Source organism: Pyrus communis, chromosome 3 (genome assembly GCF_963583255.1).
Source record: "Pyrus communis chromosome 3, drPyrComm1.1, whole genome shotgun sequence".
Taxonomy (NCBI): domain Eukaryota; kingdom Viridiplantae; phylum Streptophyta; class Magnoliopsida; order Rosales; family Rosaceae; genus Pyrus; species Pyrus communis.
Window position 1 is genome coordinate 6,899,943 of NC_084805.1, and position 24,728 is coordinate 6,924,670.

At 37.8% G+C, this 24,728-nt stretch overlaps 1 protein-coding gene and 1 long non-coding RNA gene across 5 annotated transcripts; both read right to left on the reverse strand.

Annotated features, from left to right (window-relative positions):
• Nucleotides 1-631: 631 nt before the first annotated feature.
• LOC137729325 (SWI/SNF complex subunit SWI3D-like) lies at nucleotides 632-6,086 on the reverse strand. Of its 4 annotated transcripts, XM_068468244.1 has the most exons (8): nucleotides 5,588-6,086; nucleotides 4,664-5,190; nucleotides 3,431-4,090; nucleotides 2,766-2,932; nucleotides 2,024-2,688; nucleotides 1,812-1,829; nucleotides 1,621-1,718; nucleotides 632-1,531 (listed from the first exon to the last, which is right to left on the reverse strand). In XM_068468244.1, the coding sequence occupies exons 1-8, from the start codon at nucleotides 6,012-6,014 to the stop codon at nucleotides 1,181-1,183; spliced, it is 2,913 nt and encodes a 970-aa protein (XP_068324345.1). In that variant the 5' UTR covers nucleotides 6,015-6,086; the 3' UTR covers nucleotides 632-1,180. The 4 variants fall into 4 exon arrangements, with proteins under 4 accessions (XP_068324345.1, XP_068324346.1, XP_068324343.1 ...); XM_068468245.1 differs by lacking the exon at nucleotides 1,812-1,829; XM_068468242.1 differs by having other exon boundaries at nucleotides 1,621-1,829.
• A 12,412-nt stretch (nucleotides 6,087-18,498) lies between these two features.
• Nucleotides 18,499-19,673, reverse strand: LOC137727790 (uncharacterized). Its single transcript, XR_011067855.1, has 2 exons — nucleotides 19,538-19,673; nucleotides 18,499-19,052 (listed from the first exon to the last, which is right to left on the reverse strand). It is a non-coding gene; the product is annotated as an uncharacterized lncRNA (long non-coding RNA).
• Between the last annotated feature and the right edge of the window lie 5,055 nt (nucleotides 19,674-24,728).

The following is a 24,728-nucleotide window of genomic DNA, read 5'->3' on the forward strand; positions in this document are numbered from 1 at the left end:
CAGAAGGACCAAAATGATGGATTGTGGACAATCTCAAGGACCAAAGTGATGTGTTGTACAAATCTCAGGAACCATTTTGGCTATTTAGCCTTTTTCTAATTTTCGTATCAACGTTTCGTGACCCATTCAATACTAGCCTGATCTTAATCTCTTGAAACTTTGGAAATTCATCAATCTCCTTAAACTTTGGAAATTCATCATCCAAAGTTCCAAACAGAGCTTTGGGATTCTAACCACTTTGAGGAAATTCGAGCACGGCTCTAGAGATTCCAAAAAAATTGTCTTCCGCAATAAGTCATATTTTGAGTATTGTACACGTAGAAACCGCTCCAAAGCCAGGTAACTATGGTATCCCCTATAGGTTACTTAAGGGAGCTTTGGGGCAAACTAGTAGCCATAACAACTTTAGTGAATGACAAGAATGCAACAATGCTATAGGTAAAGCCAATAGTCAATTGCAGCAACGATTTTTCTTGAGTACCTACAGGCTTTGAGTATCCACTACATGCACTGAGGAGCATAGTTAACCGGATTTGGATCCGCATAGTTAACCGGATTTGATCCAAGTGGCCGAGGACCCATTGGATCAAATCCGACCGTCAATTGTGTTGGCACTGAAAGCCCGTAGAAGTCAAGAAGAAATCCATGAACAGCATTTAACTTGAATGAAAGCTTACATAGGGTAGATAACAAACTCTAAATGCATATTTTGGTCTCCATATTACAATAAACAAGTCAATGGTGTCAAGCCATGAAGAGAGAAACTTTGCAACACATTCCCTAAATCATTAGAAACTCAAATACACAAGGCTCACTGATACCTAAAGCAAATTAGGGTGGTCGGTGGACATACATAAAAAATGAGACACTTTTCCTCCCCAACTTACCCTTCCTTTTCTCTTTGCTTAGCTTGTCACCTCATAAGGTTTACATGGTTAGAAATGAAATATCCAAAACAGCGCAAAGTGGATTGTTGAGGATTGCCCCGAAAAGCCCTTGTCTGTTTTCTAAATGGCAATGTCAGCAGCGTGGGCAAAGGCTGTTTCAGTGTAGCAGCAGAGCAACCACAAGTCCACCCATCTCTAACTCACTCTCGGTACAAAATATAATTGATGACGGCTGCAGGAGAATAATTAATATCTATTCATAAGCCCTCAGGTGTTTACTTGGACCCAACTGACTAAAGTTTGTCCTGGCTAGGAGGCCGTAGTGAACTTCCTGCCAATGTTGTGGCTGAAAACTGGTTCGAAGTCAGGGCTACTGCCCCCGTGGGTCTTGACATAGGTGGCCTGTGGGAAGTTATGCCTAGCGGGGGCCTTGGACTTGAGTTTGCCATATTCATGGCCATTCTATTGGCAGGCATTGATGATGGCATGCCTCTAGATGAACCTGGTAAGCCAAGGCGGGATGCAATTATCTGGGCTCGTTCATGGTAGAGCTTCTGTCTTGACCTGTCCAATTGCTCTCTTACCCTCATTACAACATGTTCCATCTCGTTGAAGAAACCTAATTTGGCTTCCAATTTATGCACCTGCAGTTATACAGAAGAAACCTTCAAAAAGTCAAACTTCTATAATTAATAGCAAACAAACAATAGGTAGGTTTGGCATTTTAGATGACCTGCTTCTCCACCAACATTGCTGCAAGTTGTCGGATTTGATCTTCTTCCTGTTCTGCTAGAAGCTTTGCCTTCACTGCGGCCGCTGACACTGCAGAAACTGCAGCAAGCTTTAATTTATCAATTTTCTGACCCACTTTTGTCTCCGTACTGTCATGTTTTTCTATTTTACCATCTTTAGTTTGATCCTCACCTGGAAAGTATAAACAAACTGGAGATCATTATATCACGGGCATTGAACTTGGAATTCATGAAACTCAACTTGTTGAACAAACTGTTTCCTTTTTTCAGCTCATGTGTTACACAGTATTAATTATCCAACCATAACTGGCATGCAAAAAAACCATTCCCAGATAAAAAAATAATAATAAATAATTCAGGATACAAGAGGAGACAGGAACGTACTTGCTCCCTTTTCAACTACCGAATTTGATGCAACTGGTTGCTGAGGCTCGTCCTTTTGTGGGGTCTGAGAATCACACACCATATCTACATCCTTTGGTACCACTGTACGTTCAGGGGGTTCTTGTGATTTGGCAGTAACCAGTGGCTGAGGCTCATTTATTTCTGTAGCAAGAGAATTAGATACATCTACATCTTTTGATGCTTCTTCAGATTGAAGAGGTTCCTCGACTGAATTTGATGTAACTGGCTGTTGAGTCTCATTTTTTGTAGAGGGAACTGAATCAGACATATCCACATCCCTTACTGCCTCTGTAGGTTCAGAAGGCTTTCCTGCTCCTTCTCCTGATTCCTTCTCAGAACTTGTTTGATGCCCTGTCTCCACTTTTGAGTCAGTTGACTCCCCCACAGTAGTTGGCGATTCATCCTTTGGTAACTCTAAATTGTCCGATTTCTTCAAATTATCATTTCCTACTTCCTCATGAGAAACTATGTCATCTTGTTCTTTTGCAGACTGCGACTTTTCTTCAGTAGAAGGTTTTTCAAGTTTCTTGTCACTGTTATCATTTGATAAATCTTTATCATCCAAACCTGAGGTGGAGTTATCCGCTTTCTGGCTTTTGTCTTCATGAACTTTGTCTTTTTGCGTGTCCCCTTCAGCAGAAACACTGCAATTCCATCACGGACATCAGATAGAATATACAAAGACTGGTAGAGGATAAATTCTCCACACCAAATCACATACCTATCAGGACCAGCCTGTTCCTTACTGTCATTCGGTGGATCTTCCAAAATAAAGCAATGCCTTGCAGCCAGCTCAGTTCCAGGAGAACTGGCAGATATTGATTTCAAAGAATTATGTGCTGAAGCAATAGCAGCATCAGGTCCCACCAAACGTGCTAAGAATGCTGCCTGTAAAAAGAGTGGAACCTATAAGTAGTGACACATTAGCAATACCTGAACGCCAAAGTATTAGTTATATTTTTGCTTATTGCAAGGTGATTCAACCCCAAGATATGAGAGCAGGTTCAGTAAACCGTAAAAGACATCACATGCATGCATGCACTCATACATGCACACATACATTATACATCCAATTAAACATGCCTAGATGAAAAGGAATAATGCAATAGCAGATCAAGTCAAATGCTTCTACAGAAAAGGGTGAGCAGTTACAAATTACATTTCAGTCATATCGCAACTTTTGCCAATACGCAAAAAATTTCTCAATGTACCTGAAGTCGCTAATCTGAAATATAATATGGAAAGCAATTGCCAAATCACTAGGCACTCTCAAGTTACTTATTAATTAATTTATTTATATCTTTGTGGGACAAGTTCAACACACTTACTCGAGTCACTAACTACCCACATATGTACCATATATCCTCACATAAGCAATCAACTTACCAATGCCATGGCAGGGTTGCCCACTTCTGTAAATGAAAGGTGGCCTTCAGACATTGGAGGATAACCAACAACTTCGAATGCTTCTTTAAGCGCCTTCAGTGCAAAGTTCTCATCTGTTTCCTGATCAACTTTCAATTCACAGGTATCTTCCAATTTTGAAGTTTCCTCACCATCTTTGACTTCATTCAAATCTTCTGGCTTTGAAGTATCCTCTCCAACGTTTACTTCAGTCCCTTGTTTTGAAGTTTCCATCGGGGAAGTTTGGGGGTCACTCTCATTAACAGCAGTCTTATTCTCTGTTGTTTCAGGGGCATCTTTGGGGGCCGATAAATCATTTCCAGTTGAAGTTGGATCTGCAGTCTCTTTGGCACTACCCTCCAAACCATCCTCATAATCAAGAAAAGTGTCCTCAATTGGCATTTGAACAAAGTGCAGTATACATTGAGCTTTTGTTTTTGTTGCAACATGTTCAGCAATCTCATTCCAGTTTTCTTTATAAAGTTCTAATGCTTCAAGGAGAAGGAGAGTCTCCTGATCTGTCCAGTTCCCACCACTAACCCCAGGAGCTTCAGCAGGCTCCATAAGAATGAAATCTGATGAAGACATGCCAGAGTCGAATTTCCCATTATTAAAGCAATCAGTGCATAGATCAAAATCTGCCTGTTAAAATGAATGTAATCAGCAAACGCAATAAAAGTAAATAGGGAATGGAAATAAGAAGAAGATAATTTATATATAATGATGACATCCACTTCATCAAACAGAAACTTCCATCACCCTGACATGAAAACTATTCTAGATAGGCTTCTCGAGGTGGAATGCCTTATAAATAACAGAAAGTTACTTTAAAACAATAGCAAAAAGCAATCACCAGGGAGTATTAACAATCTAATGTCAGCAGGTGATAGCTGCAAACCTCCCCGAGATGAAAATAATCACAGACCTAACAACTCTGATCTTAACAGATATAGCTTCATAATAAACAAAAGTTTGACCGCATACTAACCACACATTTCGGGCATAACAAATACGAATCATTGAAAGGTTTGGCAAAATGACTTGCTTTTCTAACTAAACAATAATCTTCATGTTTAGGACCAACAGGAATATTGCACAATTAAAAATTAAAGAGAGCAACAGTCAGAAAAAATGGTCAGCAAGGTGTATCCTTCCATAACCAAGCACCACTACAAAATTCATTATAAAATCAACAATAGTTCTAAAAGAACCAACCTGCTTCTGGCAATGGTATCGCTTACGTGAGCAATCAGCTGAACAAGAGTTGCAATGGTACTCAACAGATGGCCCCTCAGGCCACACCAACTCTTCAGCAATTGCAGACTCGGGAAACAACCCAGATGGCAATGTTGGGGTTGTTATATTAGTCTTGGGAACAACTGATGAACGTGATTGTAATTCTTCAAAGTGATACAACTTATCAACCAAAGAATCCTTTTCCGCCACCCCATCACTCCTGGCACTGGCCACAGCAGAACATGTTGGTGGGAATGGGTGGAAATTAATCAAACCCCAGTGGTCCAAAAATTCCAGTACTTCTTGTCTAGCATCAAATTCTCCAACTTCAAGCTCCAACAAGTCCTTTAATTCAATAAATGTGCCCGGATTTGCATGGAATTTCTTCATGATGCAATTACGTATCTCCAAGTATACATCAGGAGTCCGAGTCTCAGACTTCCCATTAAAGAAAGACGCCAACATTTGCTCCTCAATGGAGTGAACCTTTGTCCATGAAAACCAACCTAGAAGCCAGAACAATAATCCAATCAAGATGCAAGTTTAAAAACACCAAAAAGGCTTCCGCTCCACAGATTGAAAACAATGCTTTTAAGAACACATAGTTTCAACACTAATGTTTTCTTAGCTCCATCAAATAATGCCTGCAGACTAAATTCATCTTAACGACTTTCGCCCAATGTATTTTCCCTAAGTCCTTTCATTTAAGCAACATTTCAATGTGAAGCTTCAAACAAGTTGAGCAAATGGAAATTTAGCTCAGCCTCTCACTTTCACTAAACACAAACCACACACTACACCGAATCGCAACCAAAACCGACACGAAAGATTCAAACTTTCACTCAATTCTAATCAAAATGTGCATAAAAAGGAAGAATTTTCACAATAGCCAAAGAGTCTCACCGCAATGACTAGGAACAACATGAGCATTGGCACCGCGAGATCTAATGGCTTCAAACTCAGCCTCCATAGAAGCCTCCTGAGCCTCCAACTCGCTCTCCCGTTTCACCAGCTCAGCCACAGCCTCCCCCACCGGGTCAGGCCGCTTGGCTTGCGCCGCCGGCTTCACAGCAGCCGAAGCCGAAGCGAGGCTGCTAGGGCCCTGACGGGCCCGGGTCAACGGGCCGTTGTGGATCGGAGTGTGAGAAAGCAAAGGCTTCTCGCGAGCGAAACGTTTGGACGGCGTGGATGAAGAGGTTGAGCCGCCGAGACTGCTTGCCTTTCGCTTTTGTGCTCCGCCGCGGCGCCGAGTAGAAGACGGCTCGGCGGCCGGAGAGTCGGCATTTGAAGCCGGCTGAGTTCCGGCGGCGTCACGTCGTTTTTCTTCCATGGATTATTGTTCGTGTTGATTGGGAGGGTTTGGTATGCCAATTTGGGCTTTTTTATGCGCTCCTGCGCGGCACTCTACACAGATTCGCACTGTTGCTGTTGATTGATACTGCCACTCTTACACGTCAGGCTTCCAACTTGAGAAAAGGTATTTACCTTTGGTTTCTCTTCGACCCCGTTTGGATTATGGAAAAGAGTAACTTTGATAGATTAATTTTTCAGATAAAATTTATAAATTATATGATGTGTTATTATTGATATGATTAATAAGTACGTTAATCAAAAATCACGTTATATAATTTATAAAATAAGGTTTAAATAAATGATTTCTCTAGCACTTCAAGCAAAATGCTTTTACCAATAGTATTAATTCTTCTGTCAATTATTGTATTAGGGAGGGATAATATTTGCATTCTTTACGGGAATAATGTATCTTGACCATACAAATTTCATAATTGGAACCGTTGAATTTTTTAATCTTTATTTGAAAGTAACATCCTACAAAGAATTATTTTAATATGAAATTATTTAGTTATTTAAATGTATAAAACAAATTAATGGTGTAACTACCAAGTGTTATATTCACGATGAACCATTCATTTATTTGATATGTTTGGATAATTAAACAATCTCCAATTCGAATGATTTTTTAGGAGTGATCTCCAAATGAAGATTATAAATTACGAATTGCATACAAGTATAGAATTACTCTGGTATCGTGCAACTAAGAAAGAAAAGACAGAGGAAACCTTAGTTGTGGTGTAAGCCAGAGTTAGACTTGACTGTACTAAGGAACAATTACCTTTTCATAGAAATGAACATGTCTTCATATAGGTTCATGCATAGGCTTGGAGATGATCCAATAGGGCATGCGTGGCACGCCCTAAGTGGTTTACTTGAACCTCATGTAATCCCGCTCATTTAGCCAGTAACAATTGACTGTGGGAGAAGTGATGAGAGGCACCAATTAGAAATCCTGTTTGCGAATGACTCTTAACAACAACGGTGATCATGGCCTATGTCTGAGCACGATTATAAGGATAGCTAATGCTTTGAGATCATGCACGATCTTGCCTTATCCAACCTTTTCGAGCTAACCTTGTTTGTGAGTCCTTCTAGGCTCATGATATCGTTTTTTGACCTTGCATGACCAACTAAACCCACAAACTCTGTAGAGTGGTGTGCCCTAGCATATTTGATTATGCGAGTCCATCAAATGAAGTGTGAAGAACATGTTGACCTAGTAGAGGTGTCTATCTCCGTTGGGCGTGATTCACGGGAAGACATCCCATTTTAGCATTAACTCTCAAACTATGCAAGGGGTACATGTTAATGTAACCTTATGGGTAATTTTGCCATATTGGCTTGCTTTAGTACACATGGCGTCCTCTTTGGGGCCGGTAAAATTTGGTTACCAAATTGACATAAACTAATTTCCTTATTTGAATTCATAATTATAGAACTTTCTTAGTGAAAATAATAAATAAATAAATAACCCGTAAAATTTAGAGGTATCGATTCCTAACTTTAAATTATATGTAAATAGTTGTCACGAGTGACAACATTTAAAGCACAAAAATAAAATAAAATAAAACAAAACAAAACCATGTGCTCCATTACCACCTTGACTCTTGCATGCCCACCACCATTGCCACTGCCTAGCAACATCATCGTCGTTGTTATCACAGCCACCACCACTACCACCACCTCACCACCATTAGAGTCATCACAGCAACCGTTACCACCACCCCCACCACCTTGTAATCATCATGACATTTCCATGACCATCAACCCACTCACACCAACTAGCCATTACAAACACATCTACTACTATGTCACCACCACCACTCTCGTTCCCACCACCATTTTCGTTGTTGCAATAGTTACCCCCACCAACCGCTGACATGTCACCACCATGATATTTTAATAACCATCACCTCCACTTCGACCACCATGTTGTCACCACCCCCCATTCACACCCACCATCATTGCAACCAACATCACCCCACCACCAACACTACCGTCGCTTCACCCACCACCAACATCCATGCCGGCATTGCCACTAGCACATTTGCCAACTACTACCTATCAATTATTGCTTGACACATTAAATTCCATATTTAACTTTTATTATACTTTTATGTTAGCCAAACAAGAAATTTCACAAATTTTATTAATTTCGTCATTTTGAAATCCATCATTTTCTTTGAAGTCTTAAATTACGTCCTTCAAATGTAGTGTAAGGGATGGTGGATTTACGCTAAGTCACACAATAAGACAACCATAGTAGATTGGTTATGAACTTGCCAACCACGGAAGTAAAACCTTAAACTTCCCACTTACAATTGAAGAGGATTCTTTCACAACGTTGTGGGAGTTGAAGAATTTTTCTCTTCTAATCAATTTTAGAATTTTGATCTCATTTTTCGACATAGTGAATTATTCAAAGGACTTAGTCCATAATAAAACTTAAAATTAAGAAAAGAAAAAGCCGATAACCAATTCGAGACTATAATCCTAAACCTAAAGTAGAAGCTCCAAATAACGATTCTATATCCTATAACATTGAACCATGTCAAGAAATAGAATCAAAGTTGACAACGTACAAAGTTGTTGGTACGAGACGAGATCCAAATGCCCCTACTTGATAATGGGAATTTCTAGGAGCCATAGAGAACGCATATATATAACAAAAACCATGGATTGAGTGGTTCACTCAATCATGGGTGACATCCATTATCGAATGCTATTCTAATAAATGGAAGTGTTTGTTTGTACGCGATTTTACATTATCGGCCTGAGTAATCGAGGCCATTGAATGAGCAGAATTCTAGGCCGTTGAATGAGTAAAATTGTAGGCCGTTGAATGACTTTGAATGTTAAGAGGCCGTGATTTTGCAAGCACTCGATCCTGTATACTTTAAGTCATTCGATGAAAGATGCCATATTTGATATTACCATTTTATTAGGAATTTATTAAAATGGTAATTATCTTATAGTTGCATTGTACAAGGGACTCTGTGTGATAATGGATGGTTTGCATTTAGTTGGAAAGAAAGATGGGATAAAGCAAGTAAACATTGATGCAATTAAATTGCAATTCATTTTGCATGCATGGTTGCACCTGGACAGACTTGGTCGAAAGATCAAGATGATTTGATAGTCTTGATGCCTTGGTTGAAATGCATGGCTAGAAGATAAATTTGCATGCTTTGGTTCCAGCATGTGGTATTAGGAGGCCATCAATGCATATTGATTTCCGTAGTGAGGAGATAAAGATGGCTTCCGCATGGATATGGTTGCTTTGAAATACAATATTCTCAAGAATATTATAGTAGATATAGGATTCAAGTCAAAAATTTGCTATGTGGCTATCGAAGTCCTAGTCTTATAAATACAAGACTTTGTGCAACATAAAGACCTCTCTAAATCAACACACAAATTTACCTAGCGCAAACTCTCACTCTAAGGAAATCTCTCAAACATCTTGAGATATTTTTATTTTACCCTTTTTTCCACCAACACATCTTTAGTTTGGATAAACCACACAGTGAAGGCAACCGGCAACATCTTCAGTTTGGATAAACAACACTGAAGTCGTAGAACCAGCTGACCGAGGAGTATCTTCAGTTTGGATAAACAGCACTGCTTTGAGACCGATTAGTTATCTATTCAAGTCTCGTTCAGCAAGGAATTCTGAGTGTTTGTTGGAAGAGGTCATCTCATCAGCCTTATTGGCGAAGTGAAGTGTTACCAGGTCACGACGTTCGACACATTAAAAGTCAAACTTATTTTATGATTGGATATTCACAAGTGTATTTCAGAATTTGGCATTCAGATGATGAACCATATTTACAATCAAGACACACATCTCTTTTGAGTATTTGGGTCCATATAGCTTAGTACTGATTTAGCCCTCTTTATATTCTCACGATTATAACTGCAGTTGCCAAACCTGGTGCTGATGATTTGTGAACTTCGTAGAAACTAGCAGCTTTGTCTTCAGGCTTTAGAACTTGAAGGCCAAGACGTGTTCCTTCCTTAGCCATAATCGCATGATTTAAAAATCATCAGCGTGCCCAATACCATATCAACATTCATTCAGTCACTGGCCAAGCTCGGTCGATGAGTTGGCACACCCCGCATAGTTAGCTTATTAGCTATTCAGCATGTCTGCCACGTACGCTAAGTAGTTTTTAAGGTCAACAGTGTCACAATTAATTGAAATATATAATATTTTAAAAAGGCCAAGTATTTTGAGCTGGATGTGAATGATGATGATCTTGAGCCCAAAACTACTCCTAGAGTAGATAGAATCATGTCCAAGACTATATCATCCATCCCTACTTTTGCAAGTCAAGTCAGCGTAGAGAACCCCCATTCGACTGTCGGCAAAGGTGTGCGAGACTAATCAGGAGATCATCCAAAAATATCAAGGGGCTTTAGATTCAGGCTACAAAAAAATTGTGTGCTCAGAATTGTTGGCTCAGCCAACAAGAGTGACAATGTTCTTAAGTTTTCAAAGACAAAGTTTTAACTTATGTTTGTAAAATTTAAGTACTTTTGGAGAAGGGCACACTTTCGTGGGGAAATTAATTAGAGATTTTTTTTTCCATGAATTCCTTTTCGCATACAAAACACATCCTAATAAAAAGTGATAAGGTTGATGACTGTTGGGGCCCAAAAATGTCAATCACCAAACGAACTAAGTCTTAAGGCCTAATTGTCATGTAAAGCCTACATAAAAACCAAACACACGCCAAGGCATAGGATCGACGATGAATATATTTACAAGCATGTCATGCCACACTATGCTCATGCCTATTCATCATGCCATGCTTCCTTAGCCACAAATCATGTTAAGCCCAAGTTACTTATTTGGGGCTTGTCAAATGGATTGTGGTGTGGATGGTTATGGAAGGTTATCGGGCCTACATGGAATCAGGGTCATGGAAGACTTTGGGCTGCTTGGGAGACCAAAGATCCAAGCCCATACCTTTTGTATTTCATGCAAGCATCATTGACAGAGAATTAGCCTAGTTTATCCCTTTCCCTAGCAAGCCAATCCTCTTAGTTACCATTAAACTAGATTCTTGCATTAAATGCATGTTAAGCCTAGCAAGCCAACCCTCTTAGTTAGGATTAAACTAGATTCTTGCATGAAATGCATGAAGACATCATTCAAAACTTTGGCCCTGGTCAAGGTCGCGAACTAGTTAGCAAAGCTAAGCTCAGTATCCACCAAATCTGCCTAGCCAGTGGCCTCACCACATGAGAACTCTAAATGGATTGACATGGCGGGAAACAACCCACTCTCGATACAACACCAAGAAATATGTCTGGGATCAATAGGAGGGACCGAATCTAGGGAAGGCTCTTCCTCCTTGAAAGCCTTGCTTTGAGAACCAAGAGGAGGCCGCGGCTTGCCTCGTCGAAGTCGGTCCTCAGTAGTGAAGGACCTATCAATCGCAATTAGGTACTTTGGTAATTCCGCATCCATAATGCATATATGGAAAGCAAGCGTCAAACCATAGATATCACAAGCCAGTGTAGCATGCAAGAATTAGAAACGTGTAAGTATGCAAGGTGAAACACGATAAGGAATCTAGCCAAGGAAAGCAAACAAATGCATCCTGGGAAAGCAAATGGGTATGTTCATAAAATTCTAAGCCTTTCATGCAAAAGTTTGAGACTTTAACATGAGACTATTTTCCCTACATGCTATCACGCAAAACACATACATCTTTCCTTACATATGCCATGCTATCAAAGCCCTGAAAGATCTAGCCAGTGAAAGCATGCAATACTTGTACCTAAGAAAAAATACATGTTATATATGCAGTTAAGCTAAGCATGCTAAGCAGATCAATGCAACTAATCAATCGATCTCGTTCAAATACGCATCAACATGCAAAAAGGCTAGGCTAAATGACAATTGCACAATATACATGGAAAACAGGAAAGAAATTGCAGAGGGCAAACACATATGATTTCGAAGCAGCAAGATTACCCCAGTACTGGAGTTCGATTTCCCAAAGGAATGGCCCGCAACCCTTGTGCGTCTATGCTAAAACCCCAAATCTTTGAAACACATGATCAAAAGGAGAGATGCATGCCTAATTTCATCACCATGGAAAATAGAGAAGACAAAAGCAAAAGAAAAATTCAAAAAAGGGTCAAGGGAGAATTTTCCTTACCTGAAGAAAACCTTGTCACAGAGCACGGAGAAGCACAAATGGGATGACACTACCCAGTGCAAAGAGCAGAGAAAAGTTTGGAGAGAAAAGCAGTTATGAAAAAATTGAAGAAGGAAGCACGAATGGGATGACACAACGGCATGGAGTGATCATCTACCACGTGGGAAGAAAAAGAGTCCCATTAGGAAGCCTACATTTCAAAAAAAAAAAAAAAAAAAATTGAAGAAATCTTTTGGGCCTGGGGTTGATTATTTAGCCCACTCAAAGTATCTCATAGCCCAAATAATCAAGGGGGCTAATGTTGGAGCCCAAAAATGTTACACACCAACCCAACCAAGTCTCAAGGCCCAATTGCCATGCAAAGCCTACATTTAAGCCCAAACACACACTAAGACATAGGATCGACGAGGAATATATTTACAAGCATGCCATGCCACGCCATGCTCATGCATATTCATCATGCCATGCTTCCTTAGCCACAAATCATGCTAAGCCTAAGTCACATATTCGAGGCTTGCCAAGTGGATGATGGTGTGGATGGTTCCGAAAGGTTATTGGGCCTACGTGGTATCGGGGTCATGGAAGACTTTGGGCTGCTTAGGATCCCAAAGATCCAAGCCTATACCTTTTGTATTTCACGCAGGCTTCATTGAGAAAGAACTAGCCTAGTTTATCTATTTCCCTAGCAAGCCAACCCCTTTAGTTAGGATTAAATTAAATTCTTGCATTAAATGCATGTTAAGCCCAACAAGTTAAGCATTTAATGTTGACTTTCCCTTCCCAGTTTGCATAGACAGCTAACGTTCAAAACCCATGAAACGTGCTACCAGATTTAGCACATGCGAACTGCTGTCCTAGGAAAGCCGCGCCTTTGGAAGTAGCAATTTGTAGGTCTCAACAGTGCAGCTAGTTTACACCAAAACGGGAATAATAAGATAGCTAGGGAGAAAGGAGGGGAAGAACAAGCCATAAAGGGATATTCCCTTGAAACCTAGAGAATAATCCTTCACTTACCAAATGAGGGAGCTAAGCCATTAGAAGGGGATGAGAAGAACACAGAAAGGGAGATAGAGAAAGTGTAGTGAGAAAGAACCACCCAGGAAGAAGCTCAGAGAGTTCCACTTAGCTCAGAAGCATACTCCAAGCCCTAAGCATCATTATCCATGCAACCTTAGTAACTTCCATAGCATTGCATCAACATCTCAGTCATTAGAAAACTTACTATCACCCTAGGAAAGCCTAGATTATCCAGCAAAGAATGCCATGCAACCATGCAAATCCCTTCTCTCGCATGTAAACTGATAATCTCCTAGCTTCCACACCACGCTTCACTCGAGCAAGTCATTATCTTGATCTTTCATGCTATCTTCGAGTCATTGATGTTACTGGGGTGTTTCCTAAGACAAGCTATCTCTTTTGAGATATCGCGAGACTTGTTGCAAATCTGCACCAAGGGAGACAAGAGGACATTTTTAAAGCCCAAGTCCACCTCGACCTAAAAGTCCCCTAACCATGACTATGGGTTAGTTTGATATTGTTGTGCTTTGAAAAAAAATCTATTTCTGCTGTACTTTGAGAATAAGCAGTTGTGTAATAAGGAGGTAACGTGTATGGTAAACTATATTTGTAAAAGTGCTTTTACCAAAAAAATCAATGTTATAGTATTTGGTAATTTTTTTATGTAAAACAGCTATGATTGCGTGAAATAACCAAAAAAGATATGATGTTAAATATTATTATGACATTTATAATATTTATATAAACTATTTACTAAACAACTCTACTTACTTTTTTTATTTATTATATGATATTTAAGATATTTATAATTTTTTATTTTATTCTTTTCTCCAAGGGGTCGTTTCTTCTTTACCTTATCCCTATTTTTTTTTTTTTTTTTGCAGAACCTCTGAATATTTTATCTTGCACCACTCACTCCCTCTCCCCCATTCTCTCTCTATCTCTCTCTGCCAGATCCTAAGGAAGGTTGGGTCGTGGGGAAAAGAAGACTGGTTGCATCAACTGATTCACGGAGGAAGGATGGACTCTGATTTCGGGATAGTTAACACGGACAACGTCGAGGCCGTTCTATTGAGATTTTGGGTGTCAAGCAGAAGGGTGCAAATCTGGCATTCTTTGTGCAACCTAGATTTTGACAAAGCCCAGAAATCTAACAAAGAGGCCTCGAAATTCGACAAAGCCTAGAAATTTGACGAACCTCCCGTCTTTGTTGTCCCAAAAATCCAAAGAAGCTTAGAAATTCAATGATGGAGAGCAAAGCTGGAAGAAAGAGGAAGAGAGGGCAAGATTGCCATTTGAAAAATTCATTGAATGTTACTGTTCACCCGCCTCTTGGGATTAAAAACCGGTTTTTTGAAAGCTGGGATTTGCAGCTTCCTGTTTTTGGCTTCTTCTTTTTTTTTTTTTTTTTTTTTTTCTTTTTTTTCACCCAAAATTGTGAGGGGGAAAAAAAACTGAATTTGAATGTATACAAAACACAAAAAAGCTCCTCGCCTTTTTCAATACCTTTTTTTTATTTTTTATTTTTTATTTTTTTATTTTTTTTTATTTATAATTTAAGCGGTACCAAACTGGTACTACGTGCCACAACTAATAATAGGAGAGTGTTCTCCAAGTATTTATTTAAGCTAAATCTCAATTAGATTAGGTTAACTTACTATATTACACTAGGTTACTAATAGTTCCTATTGGTTCCAAATCTCTCCACTCGGTACAAGAATTCTATTACTTATGTTTAGACCCAAAATGACAGTTTTGGGCCGAGGATGATCATGGGCTCGACCCAGTATGTAAGATGTTGGGCATCCCAAAATACTCCTAGAGAAAGCCCAACCTAGTGAGGTTTGGCCAAATCCTATCAGAAAACAATCTTATCTGGATATGAGGGCTGATTGAGTCCTGATATAACAAGGAGTCCTCGGATGCCGATTATGCTTTGAGTAAAGAAATATGCTGAGAATTAAGGGTTGAATTTGAAGGATAATAGGGTTGGATTCACAGTCCTACATGAACTAGGACTGGCCGAAGCCCATTCAGATTTGAACAAGGAATTATAGTCAGAGTGAAACTCTACTTCGGTCATGTGGGAATTACTACTATAAATATAAGGGAAGTGCATCGTTCAAAGCCCCTCTACTTCGGTCATGTGGGAATTACAAGAATATTTTTGTAAATTATTCTTCTTCGAATAATGGAGTTGTTGGAATGAAGAATTAGTACTATATTTTATTCCTTCACGTGGGCTGTCTGTTATCATGGTCTACATGAGCGAGATCTCTAATCCAATCTTCAAGGTTGGCGACAAACTTGGTGTGCATATTTGGCCAAAGGAAAGAAGAAAACTGGTGACTTGATCAAGTTCTTAACCTCTTTAATTCAAATATTGATGACTTCGTAAGCAACCAGGAAGGGGATACATATACTTACCAAAAGGAAAGATCGAACAGAGCGAAGACATCACAAAAGGAGAGATTCTCTCTTAACTACAAATCATAATTACGTATATTAAAATAGGCTTTCTACGTTAAGAATGTCCATAACTTTCTTAAGTTGTGGAAATTCTTCTTAAGGCTACCCTCCAATAGATTTCAACGACCAAAATCTTCTATATCTTTAGTACTCGTTTAAGAGTCACCTTGTAAAAAATCATTCAAATTCAAAATAGTTGGTCATCAAAAATGACAAATAAACGCAGTTCATTAGATAAAACTGATATATAAATTTTGATAATAAAAAAACCAAGCAATTGCGGATTTAGTCCATTTTTTTATATAAATAATCCTTAAAAAGAAATCGAAAAACTGAACGATTTCTATCATTAAAAATTCAAATTGTAGTCTGCAAGCAGATCTCCTTTTCGACAGAATCTGCTTTTCTATCAAGCAAGTCCCACACATATTTTTCACGCACAATATAATTAAGCCCCTTACAATGTTCTTAACGACCATAATCCAAAAACATCCACATCGTTCTTTACAGCAAACAATCCAAAACAAGGGAATTCCGTTTGTGAATACTTTTTTTTGTCCAATAAGCCAATGGCCATTCTATACGGTGAGAATTAACTTTGCATGAAAAGGGATACTCTCACGTTGTATTATAAACTACTACCTATTGTAGAACGATTAAATTGCCTGAATATTGTATCACTAAATCATTAGACGTCACATTGAACATTATACATTTTCTATAAACTTTGCTATCGTAGGTAAAATGATAAGCCATGATGTTGAGATTATGAATTCCATATTGAAGAAAGAAGGGATTTTGCATGTGTTTATAAGTAATTAGGGCTACTTCCTATTTTGCTAATTGGTTTTATGGTGGAACCTCAACTTTCTTCATGGTATCATAGCAGATCGTCTCATGTGTGAAGCCTAACGGCTATACGTGCTCCAAGTCACCCGATTTGTTTTGTTCACGTGTTAGATTGGAAGATTCGCCACATGTGAGGAGGCGTACTAAGATTATGAATCTTACATCGAAGAAAAAAGAGATCTTACATGTGCTTATAAGTAATTGGACTGAACATCAACTTTCTTCATATGAACATCAACAATCTAGCTAATAATTATATGATTATGTCAGCTAACGAGTCTTAAAAAAGCATTTGTAATCGTCTTGAAAGTGTCATGTCTCTCACAAGGAGAAACAGAAGTCTTGGATATATACTTAGTGGCAGGGTTAGGATTTTTAAATAATAGGGTCATAATATCAACTAAAAAAGCTTGATTGGACCATTTCGTCGAGCACCTAGTATGCACCTGCCAATTCTTGCTAATATATGCTGAAAGCTTATGCCAACATATGTCGACAACCACTATTATTTGTAGAGGCTTGTCAAGGGTGGATGCACGATATTGTGAAGTAATGTCGAAGACTGTCAAGACTTGTTAACTAAGGTATTTCATCGAGCACATGATGCACACAATAGAATCACACACAAGAAAAGGAAAAAAAGAAGACAAATATGAAGAAGAAAATAGAATAAGCATAAGGATGAGGTGGTAAGTCTTAGCTGTTTATAGGAGTCAAATACAAAACACAACAAATATAAATGATTTTTTTAAGTTGTTGGGGTCAAGGGCAAACAATGACCCCATGTTGTCTCCACCGCTGTATATACTAAGGGGGCGTTTGTTTGCCCTCACTAAACTTCCTTGGATTGGACTGGCTTAGGGTTTAGGGCTTAGCTGGGATTGCTAGCCAGTGTTTGATGCGAACATGGACTACCGTTAATGAGACTAAGTCGGACTCGCACCGACTAAGTCTTTCACTAGGTCGTCTTAGCGGGGATCCCCGATAGGTATGGGATTGCTAATCCCGTCCCCAAATCTGTTTCATTTGCCCGTTGCATCATCTACATACTGCATCGTCTGCAAGCGTTCTTCTCTACAACACCGTTTGCCCACCCCCCAGATCTGAAACAAAAGCCTCATCCGCTGCCAAAATCTCAAAATCCAACCACAAAATTAAAAACAAAAAACAATAACAACAACCAAATCCAACCACCAAATTCCAAGTCAACCGCGTGCCAGAAAATTCCGAGATGGCTTTGCAGGCGGAAAAGCCAACGCATGTATCAAATCCGAAAATTTTAGAAAGAAAAAAGGATGAGCAAGGTGGAGATGCTTAATGGTGGCAAGAGGGTGAAGATGATGAGCTTGTTTTTGAAGGATTTGTGATGAGCTTCACACCTGCGTTGTGCAGGAAAATGAGGGAGAAAAGAAGAAATGGACGGAGCCAGAAGGAGAAAAGAAGAGATGATTCCAGAGTGATAGTTTTCCAGGAGAAAAAAAGGTTAAAAGGTTGAATAAATAATAAAATATTATTATGTATGCATCAAATAATATAAAATATTACAATATATACATTAAATAATATAAAATATTATAATATATGTATTAAATAATATAATATTATAGTTTGTTTATTATTCAGTTTTATAGTCCAACACTGCTCTAAACACTTCACTAAACTAGTCCAACTTAGTCTAGTTTAAGCCAATCCACCTTAATCCCAACAACTAGTCCAGTCTGAGATAGTCCGATGCAACAAACACACCCTAAAGGTTTTCAGCTGGATAGCCATTACCATTTAGTTTTTTGTTGAATCCTCTCACCCCGTCCATAAATTATTTTGATTATTCCTTTGGAGGGGACACTATATCACAGTGAATTGCACCCAAAGCTATTTATTTCTTAATTTTGGGGCAAATTACATTCATGACTTAACTAGCTTGACACATAAACACCAAACCACACATATCTTAGTCATAAAACCACTTCTCTCAGGACCAATGGCCTTTTTATTTTCTGATACAAAGAAGCTGTGGGAAAGATTTCCAGCATAAACTTAACATACATTACAGTGCTCGCTATCACTAACCACAAGCTTATTATATTTTAAAAAAAGGACCAGATTTTGCACGAATTCACTTCATGTTCCTCTTACTCATTGTAAACAGAAATATTTGGCCTTGGCTCAAAATCTTCATCAAATGATGACTGCTTCTCTTCTTTTGCTACAAATGGCTTCTTGTCATGGAAAGCCTGAGACTTGGGGAGAGAGTCAGTGTCTTTGGTAGAGTTCTCTGCTTTGCTTTCACCATCATGGTACGATGAAATATTGGGCCTTGGCTCAAATTCCTCAGTCCCAACGAATGGTTTTTTCATGTTTTCATGGCAGTCGTCGGCTTTCTTTTTTGGTGTTGAATCAGGAACATCACCAAGTAGGCCTCCAATTGCTTGGGGCATAGATTGCTCATTCATAACAGTTTTCCAGTATTCTCCTACACCTCCTCTTGATTCAATTGTTTTAGCAAACTGATCCAAAGAGAGAGAGAGAGAGAGCAAACAAAAGTTATTTTAATTTCCCACGCTTTTGAATGATTGTATCCTGTTTAAATAATAATAAGGCTTGTTCTATCTGCCGCATGACACACATACACCACAATTAGAGTATGAAAGATGTTATTAGCGTTCTAAAATGTTGATTCAAATCTCTAGATATATAGAAATTTAATGGAGAAATATTTGGTTCTTCTGTTAAGAAATTATAACATATATAAAATGCTTATGTTCTCAAATTGTGACTGTTGATTATTTTGATTCTTATTATAATTTATATATAGATTTATAGTTAAACAATATAAGTTAGCAAGAAAACATTACACAATTTTGTAGTAAAAGAACATTTTCGACGTAAATATGATAGAAGAGTTCAATTTGTCATTCCAACTTCTTGGCTTAAAAAATTTGGTACGTAACATATTTTAAGCAACAACATTAAGGATAATACAAATGCTTACCAAAAGAATAGAGAAGAGAGCTAAGGTGGCACAAAGGGACTTCATGTTTGAATTGTATTCAAAAGAAATGCTTGTAGTCGTATGTTTAATGTGATGAAAACTCAGACTACTTATAGATAATTTGGGAGGAGAGTAATCTCTCCACGCAGAACATGGTAATTTTCAGTTGGGGTTGGTGATGACAACGATTCTGAATAAAATATCAGAAAGGGATTCTCCTAATCTTTTTCTTTTAATACATTAAATCAGTAAATTCGTGTCATTAAAATTTAATCTAACAACTAAAGTTATTATAACTTTTAAAATGAAATCCATGCTTGTTGTTATTGAATCAAATTTTAATAATATTAATCCACTAATTTGATAAATTAGAAGGAAGAGGATCCCTTTTCTAATATATCATGGCAATTCCCACCAGATAAATGATTTTCATACTTACAAGAAACTAACGGTGGAGTACGACTAGGGGCCCTAAGATTTTTGAAGGCTTCCAATAGATAGGTTTCTCAATTAAGTAGAGTCTGACAGAGTCATTTATTTTGGAATCCGGATTCTTGCTGGGTTTTTTATGTAAGCATCTTGAAGATCCGTCAATTCTATTATTTAATCGCATATCGTATGATTATAAATTATTTTTATTTAAAATTAAATATAAAAAATATTTGATAAATATTGATAGTACGATGCACGATAAACAAACACGATTCACGAATCCTCAAAATCATCTCTAAAAGGATGCGCAGAGGATCTAATTGGTTTATTTATTAGGATGTGTTATCCACACATCCTATTTTACTTTTCACACACTTTTGATAATTTTTATCAGTTGATCTTCTTCAATTCATCTGATCCGACGACCGAAAATTAAATAGGTGTGTGGGAAGTAAAATGAGATGTGTGGATATCACACCCCTATTTATTTTGTGGGAAAAGGATCCTCACCGGATCATTTTCCTAGGATCCTAGTAATCATGTGATCGTGACTGTTCATTATACATCGTGTAGTCAATTTTTATTAAGTACTATTCATATTTAATTTTAAATTTTAAATAATTTCTCATCGATATACGGTATACTATTACGATCACGAAATCCTAAAAAAAACATCCTAGCACTATTTTGTGCATGCATTTGATAGGTTTTCGCATGTTATGTGACTCCGACATGATATCCAATCATGATTCGAGTTTATATTTTTTAAAAATCAAGTAGAGTCTGACACAGTCATTTATTTATTTGGTGGGATGCATTTAATAGGTTTTCTCATGTGATATGACTCCGATATCTAATCATGATTCGAGTTTATTTTTTTTATTTGTTTGTTATACAACGATATACTCACATCCTCGTGTAAGGAATCTTGGCAGCCCACGAAAGAGATGGGAACTCGCTATTAATAATATGAATTGAATCCTAAAATTTTCAAACTTATAAGTAAAGTATAATATTATTAAATTATAATACTAGACGGCGAACCATAGTTATACTTTAAAATGTACACAAGTGATGCTATTTATTAGTCACACAAGCGTGCTAATAGGTTCTAAATTTTATAATTTTTCTTTTGTATCAAAGTAACATTATTTTGCTATACGAACATTACAATAGAAACCATTCATTCCTTTTAATTATCTATATGAATTTGACAATTGATAATTTATCCTATGTTACTTGTTATCATAACTGTCAATTTGTTCAACAATCAATATATATAGATGACTTAACGATCTCCAAATTAAATAAAACAATTTCGATTGTGACTTTTGTACTGTAAAATTATGGATGTAAATCGGCTCAAAATAAATCGAGCTCACATCGGGTTTGGTCCGTGTTTGGCTCATCGAAACTTGTCTTGTGAAACAATCAAGCCAAACCTAGTTTGGCTTGATCAAGAAACAAAGCAAGCTTGAACTTTAGCATGTGCGGCTTGTAAAACTCGATAGCACCTCAAATGCTTTTACGAATCAGTTCAAGATAATAAACTTGATTGCTTGAGCTCGACTCGATCATTCAAGCTCGACACTTAATAATATTTTATATATTAAAACAATACATGTACTCAACTCTTGTCCAATATATATTTGGAGGCTTAAGTTCAACTAATTTAATTAACAATATAAAAAAAAAAAAAACTAAAAAGGATATTTTTATTCTTTCTTTAACCATATAAAAAGATTAGTTCGAAGGGTTTTTCTATTGATAGAAATAGTGTAAAAAGGAGTTCAAGTTGCTAAATAAAAACGCATACTGTCAAAGTCTTATTTGCCAAATTATTGATTTCTCTTCATGCTTGTATCTATTTCAAAACTTCTTAAGTTTGATTGACAAATTTAGTTAGATTGTTTTCAAGACATTATGTGTTACGTATTCTTTCGGTTTCGAAAGACCCCTACAGATGTGATAGTTTAGCCTCCCACTGAGTTTCAGCTATCAAAAGGGGAAACCAAAAAGGCTTTTTTTTTTTTCCTTAAAGCAATGCGTTTGAAAGTTTTGTGTTGCATTGTTTATCTCTTATATGTTATTTTTCACATGCATGGCTAAATGCAATTCTTTTTTATTAATTTTTTAATTTTAATTTTAATTTTTTACAATCGAACCAACTTGCTATAAGAAATAGCTTGAAACAGTTTGAGCTCTGTATTTGGCTCCAAAATTTAAGCTCGGTTCATTTAAGAAGCAAGCCAAGCTTAGCTCGAGTTTGAAAATATAAAAACAAACAAAGCACAATGATATACGGTTTGACTCGACTTTACAACCCCGACTCGGCTTTACAACCTGTTGGGCCCAAAAAATTATTTTGGGCCGAGCTTAGAGTCATGCTCGGCCCAGTAGCATTCGTCTAGAATCTTGTTATGGGCCATCCAGTCAAGGTCAGCCGAATCCTGTTGTAAGAAGGATTGGTTTAGATAAAGGTGAGGGATGGCAATTCTAACCGTTAAACCCAATAACCGTGGATAACCGCCCGAATGGATTGGATTTGGATATGAAAATTCGGGTATGGTATGGATATGGGGAAAAACCGTGAACTTTATTCGGTTATGGTTTTGGATATGGTTATAGAGGTCCCCAATCCGTGTCCGTCCCCGAATCCGACCCGAATATACATATATATATTTGATATATAATATAATTTTATTCAACTTACCGAACTCTCCCTATACTAATTCATTATGCATGCATCAAACCCTATACTATCTTTATTATGCACCAAACATCATGCATGGGGCATACCAACAACCTCATCAATTCACTTATTGTTACACTCAACCAAATTAATTCATTGAATCATTTTATATATCAATTATCAAATATTACAAGTTTATCAGATTCATCTCTCTTCAAGAGTCTCGCTGTCAAGAAATTGGTGCATGTTATCATGAACAACTTCGTTATGGATAATCCTCTATGGTTAATTTGCGGTTATGGATATGGTTAATTTTCGTGATTATGGGGATGGATATAGTATTTCCGTCCCCAAACCGAACCGTTGATTGTCGAACCCTAGTGCAACAAGGAGTCTTAAAGCTGAAGATGCTTAAGAATTAGGGGATGAATCTGGTTCGTTATGGAGTTTGGTTCAAAATCCTATTGGAGCTAGGATTGGCCGAAACCTAATTAGATTGGGTTGAGGAATTCTAATCCGAATACATTTCTAGTTCGACCATGAAGGGGTACAATATAAATAGAGAAAAGACTGCATCATTGAAAGTCCCTTCAAATCAACACACAAATTGCCCTGCGCAAAGCTTCTCAACAACCTTGAGGTTTTATCTTTTTCCCTTTGCTTCTTGTCAACACATCTTCATTTTGGATAAATAGCACTATGAAGGCAACCAGCGACATCTTCAGTTTAGATAGATAGCACTAGAGTTGTAGAATTAGCTGATCGAGGAGCACCTTCAGTTTGGATAGACAGCATTGCTTCGAGGCCGACTGGTTATTATCCAAGTCTCGGTCGATAAGGATTTTTGAGTCCTTGTTGGTAGATGTCATCTTGTTCGCCTTCTCGACGAAGTGATGTGTTACAGGTTATTAGACTCGGCACATTGAACGCCGAGTTTTATGATATTCACAAGTACATTTTAGAGTTCGGCATTTTGATGGCCGAACCACATTCACCATTAAGACATTTATTTCTTTCGAGTATTTGTGTCCATATAGCTTGGTGCTAGTTCGGCGTACTTATACTCTCACGAATATAATTACGAGACCTAACCCGGCGCTGACAATTTGTGAACTTCACAGAACTAGCAGCCTCGTCTTCAGGCTCTAGAACCCAAAGGCTAAGACGTGTTTCTTCCTCGGCAACAGTTGCAAGATCGAGAAGTTAGCAGCGTGTCCACCGCCACATCGACATATTTTACTCCTCGATCGAACTCGGCCGACGAGTTGGCACGCCCCGCACATAACCGAAAGACGTAGTTAGCTTATTAGTTACTCAGCATGCGCGCCACGTAAGCTTGATGGTTTTTAGGCACCAAAATGATGTCATGCCATCATTCTGAAGGAATGACTCTTTATTTACAACCCAAATATTGTCTTTTTTGCATTAGATAACTCCACTTCGACCACCATGTTGTCATCACCCCCATTCCCACCCACCATCATTGCTTTCACCACCACTACTACCAACACTACTGCCACTCCACCCACTATCAACATCGATCCTGGCATTGCCAATAGCATATTTGCCAACTACTACCTATCAATTATTGACTAACACATTAAATTTCGTATTTAACTTCTATTTCGCAAATTTTATCAAATTCGTCAGTTTGAATTCCATCATTTTAAAAATTCTTAGTAGTCTTAAATTGCATTCTCTAAATGTAGTGTAAAGGGTGGTGAATTTACGTTAAGTCACACAATAAGACAACCATAAAAGATTGGTTATGAACTCTCCAACCACAGAAGTCGAACCTTAAACTTCCCACTTACAAGTGAATAGTAAATTCTCTCACATCGTTGTTGGAGTTCAAGAAATTTTCTCTTCTAACCAATTTTAGAATTTTGATCTCACTTATTGACATAGTTAATTATTCAAGGGACGGAGTCCATAATTAAGAAAAGAAAAAGCAGAAAACCATTTCGAGACTATAATCCTAAACCTAAAGTATAAGCTCTAAATAGCGATTCTATAACCATATCAAGAAATAGAATCAAAGTTGTCGACGTTCAAAGTCGTTGGTAC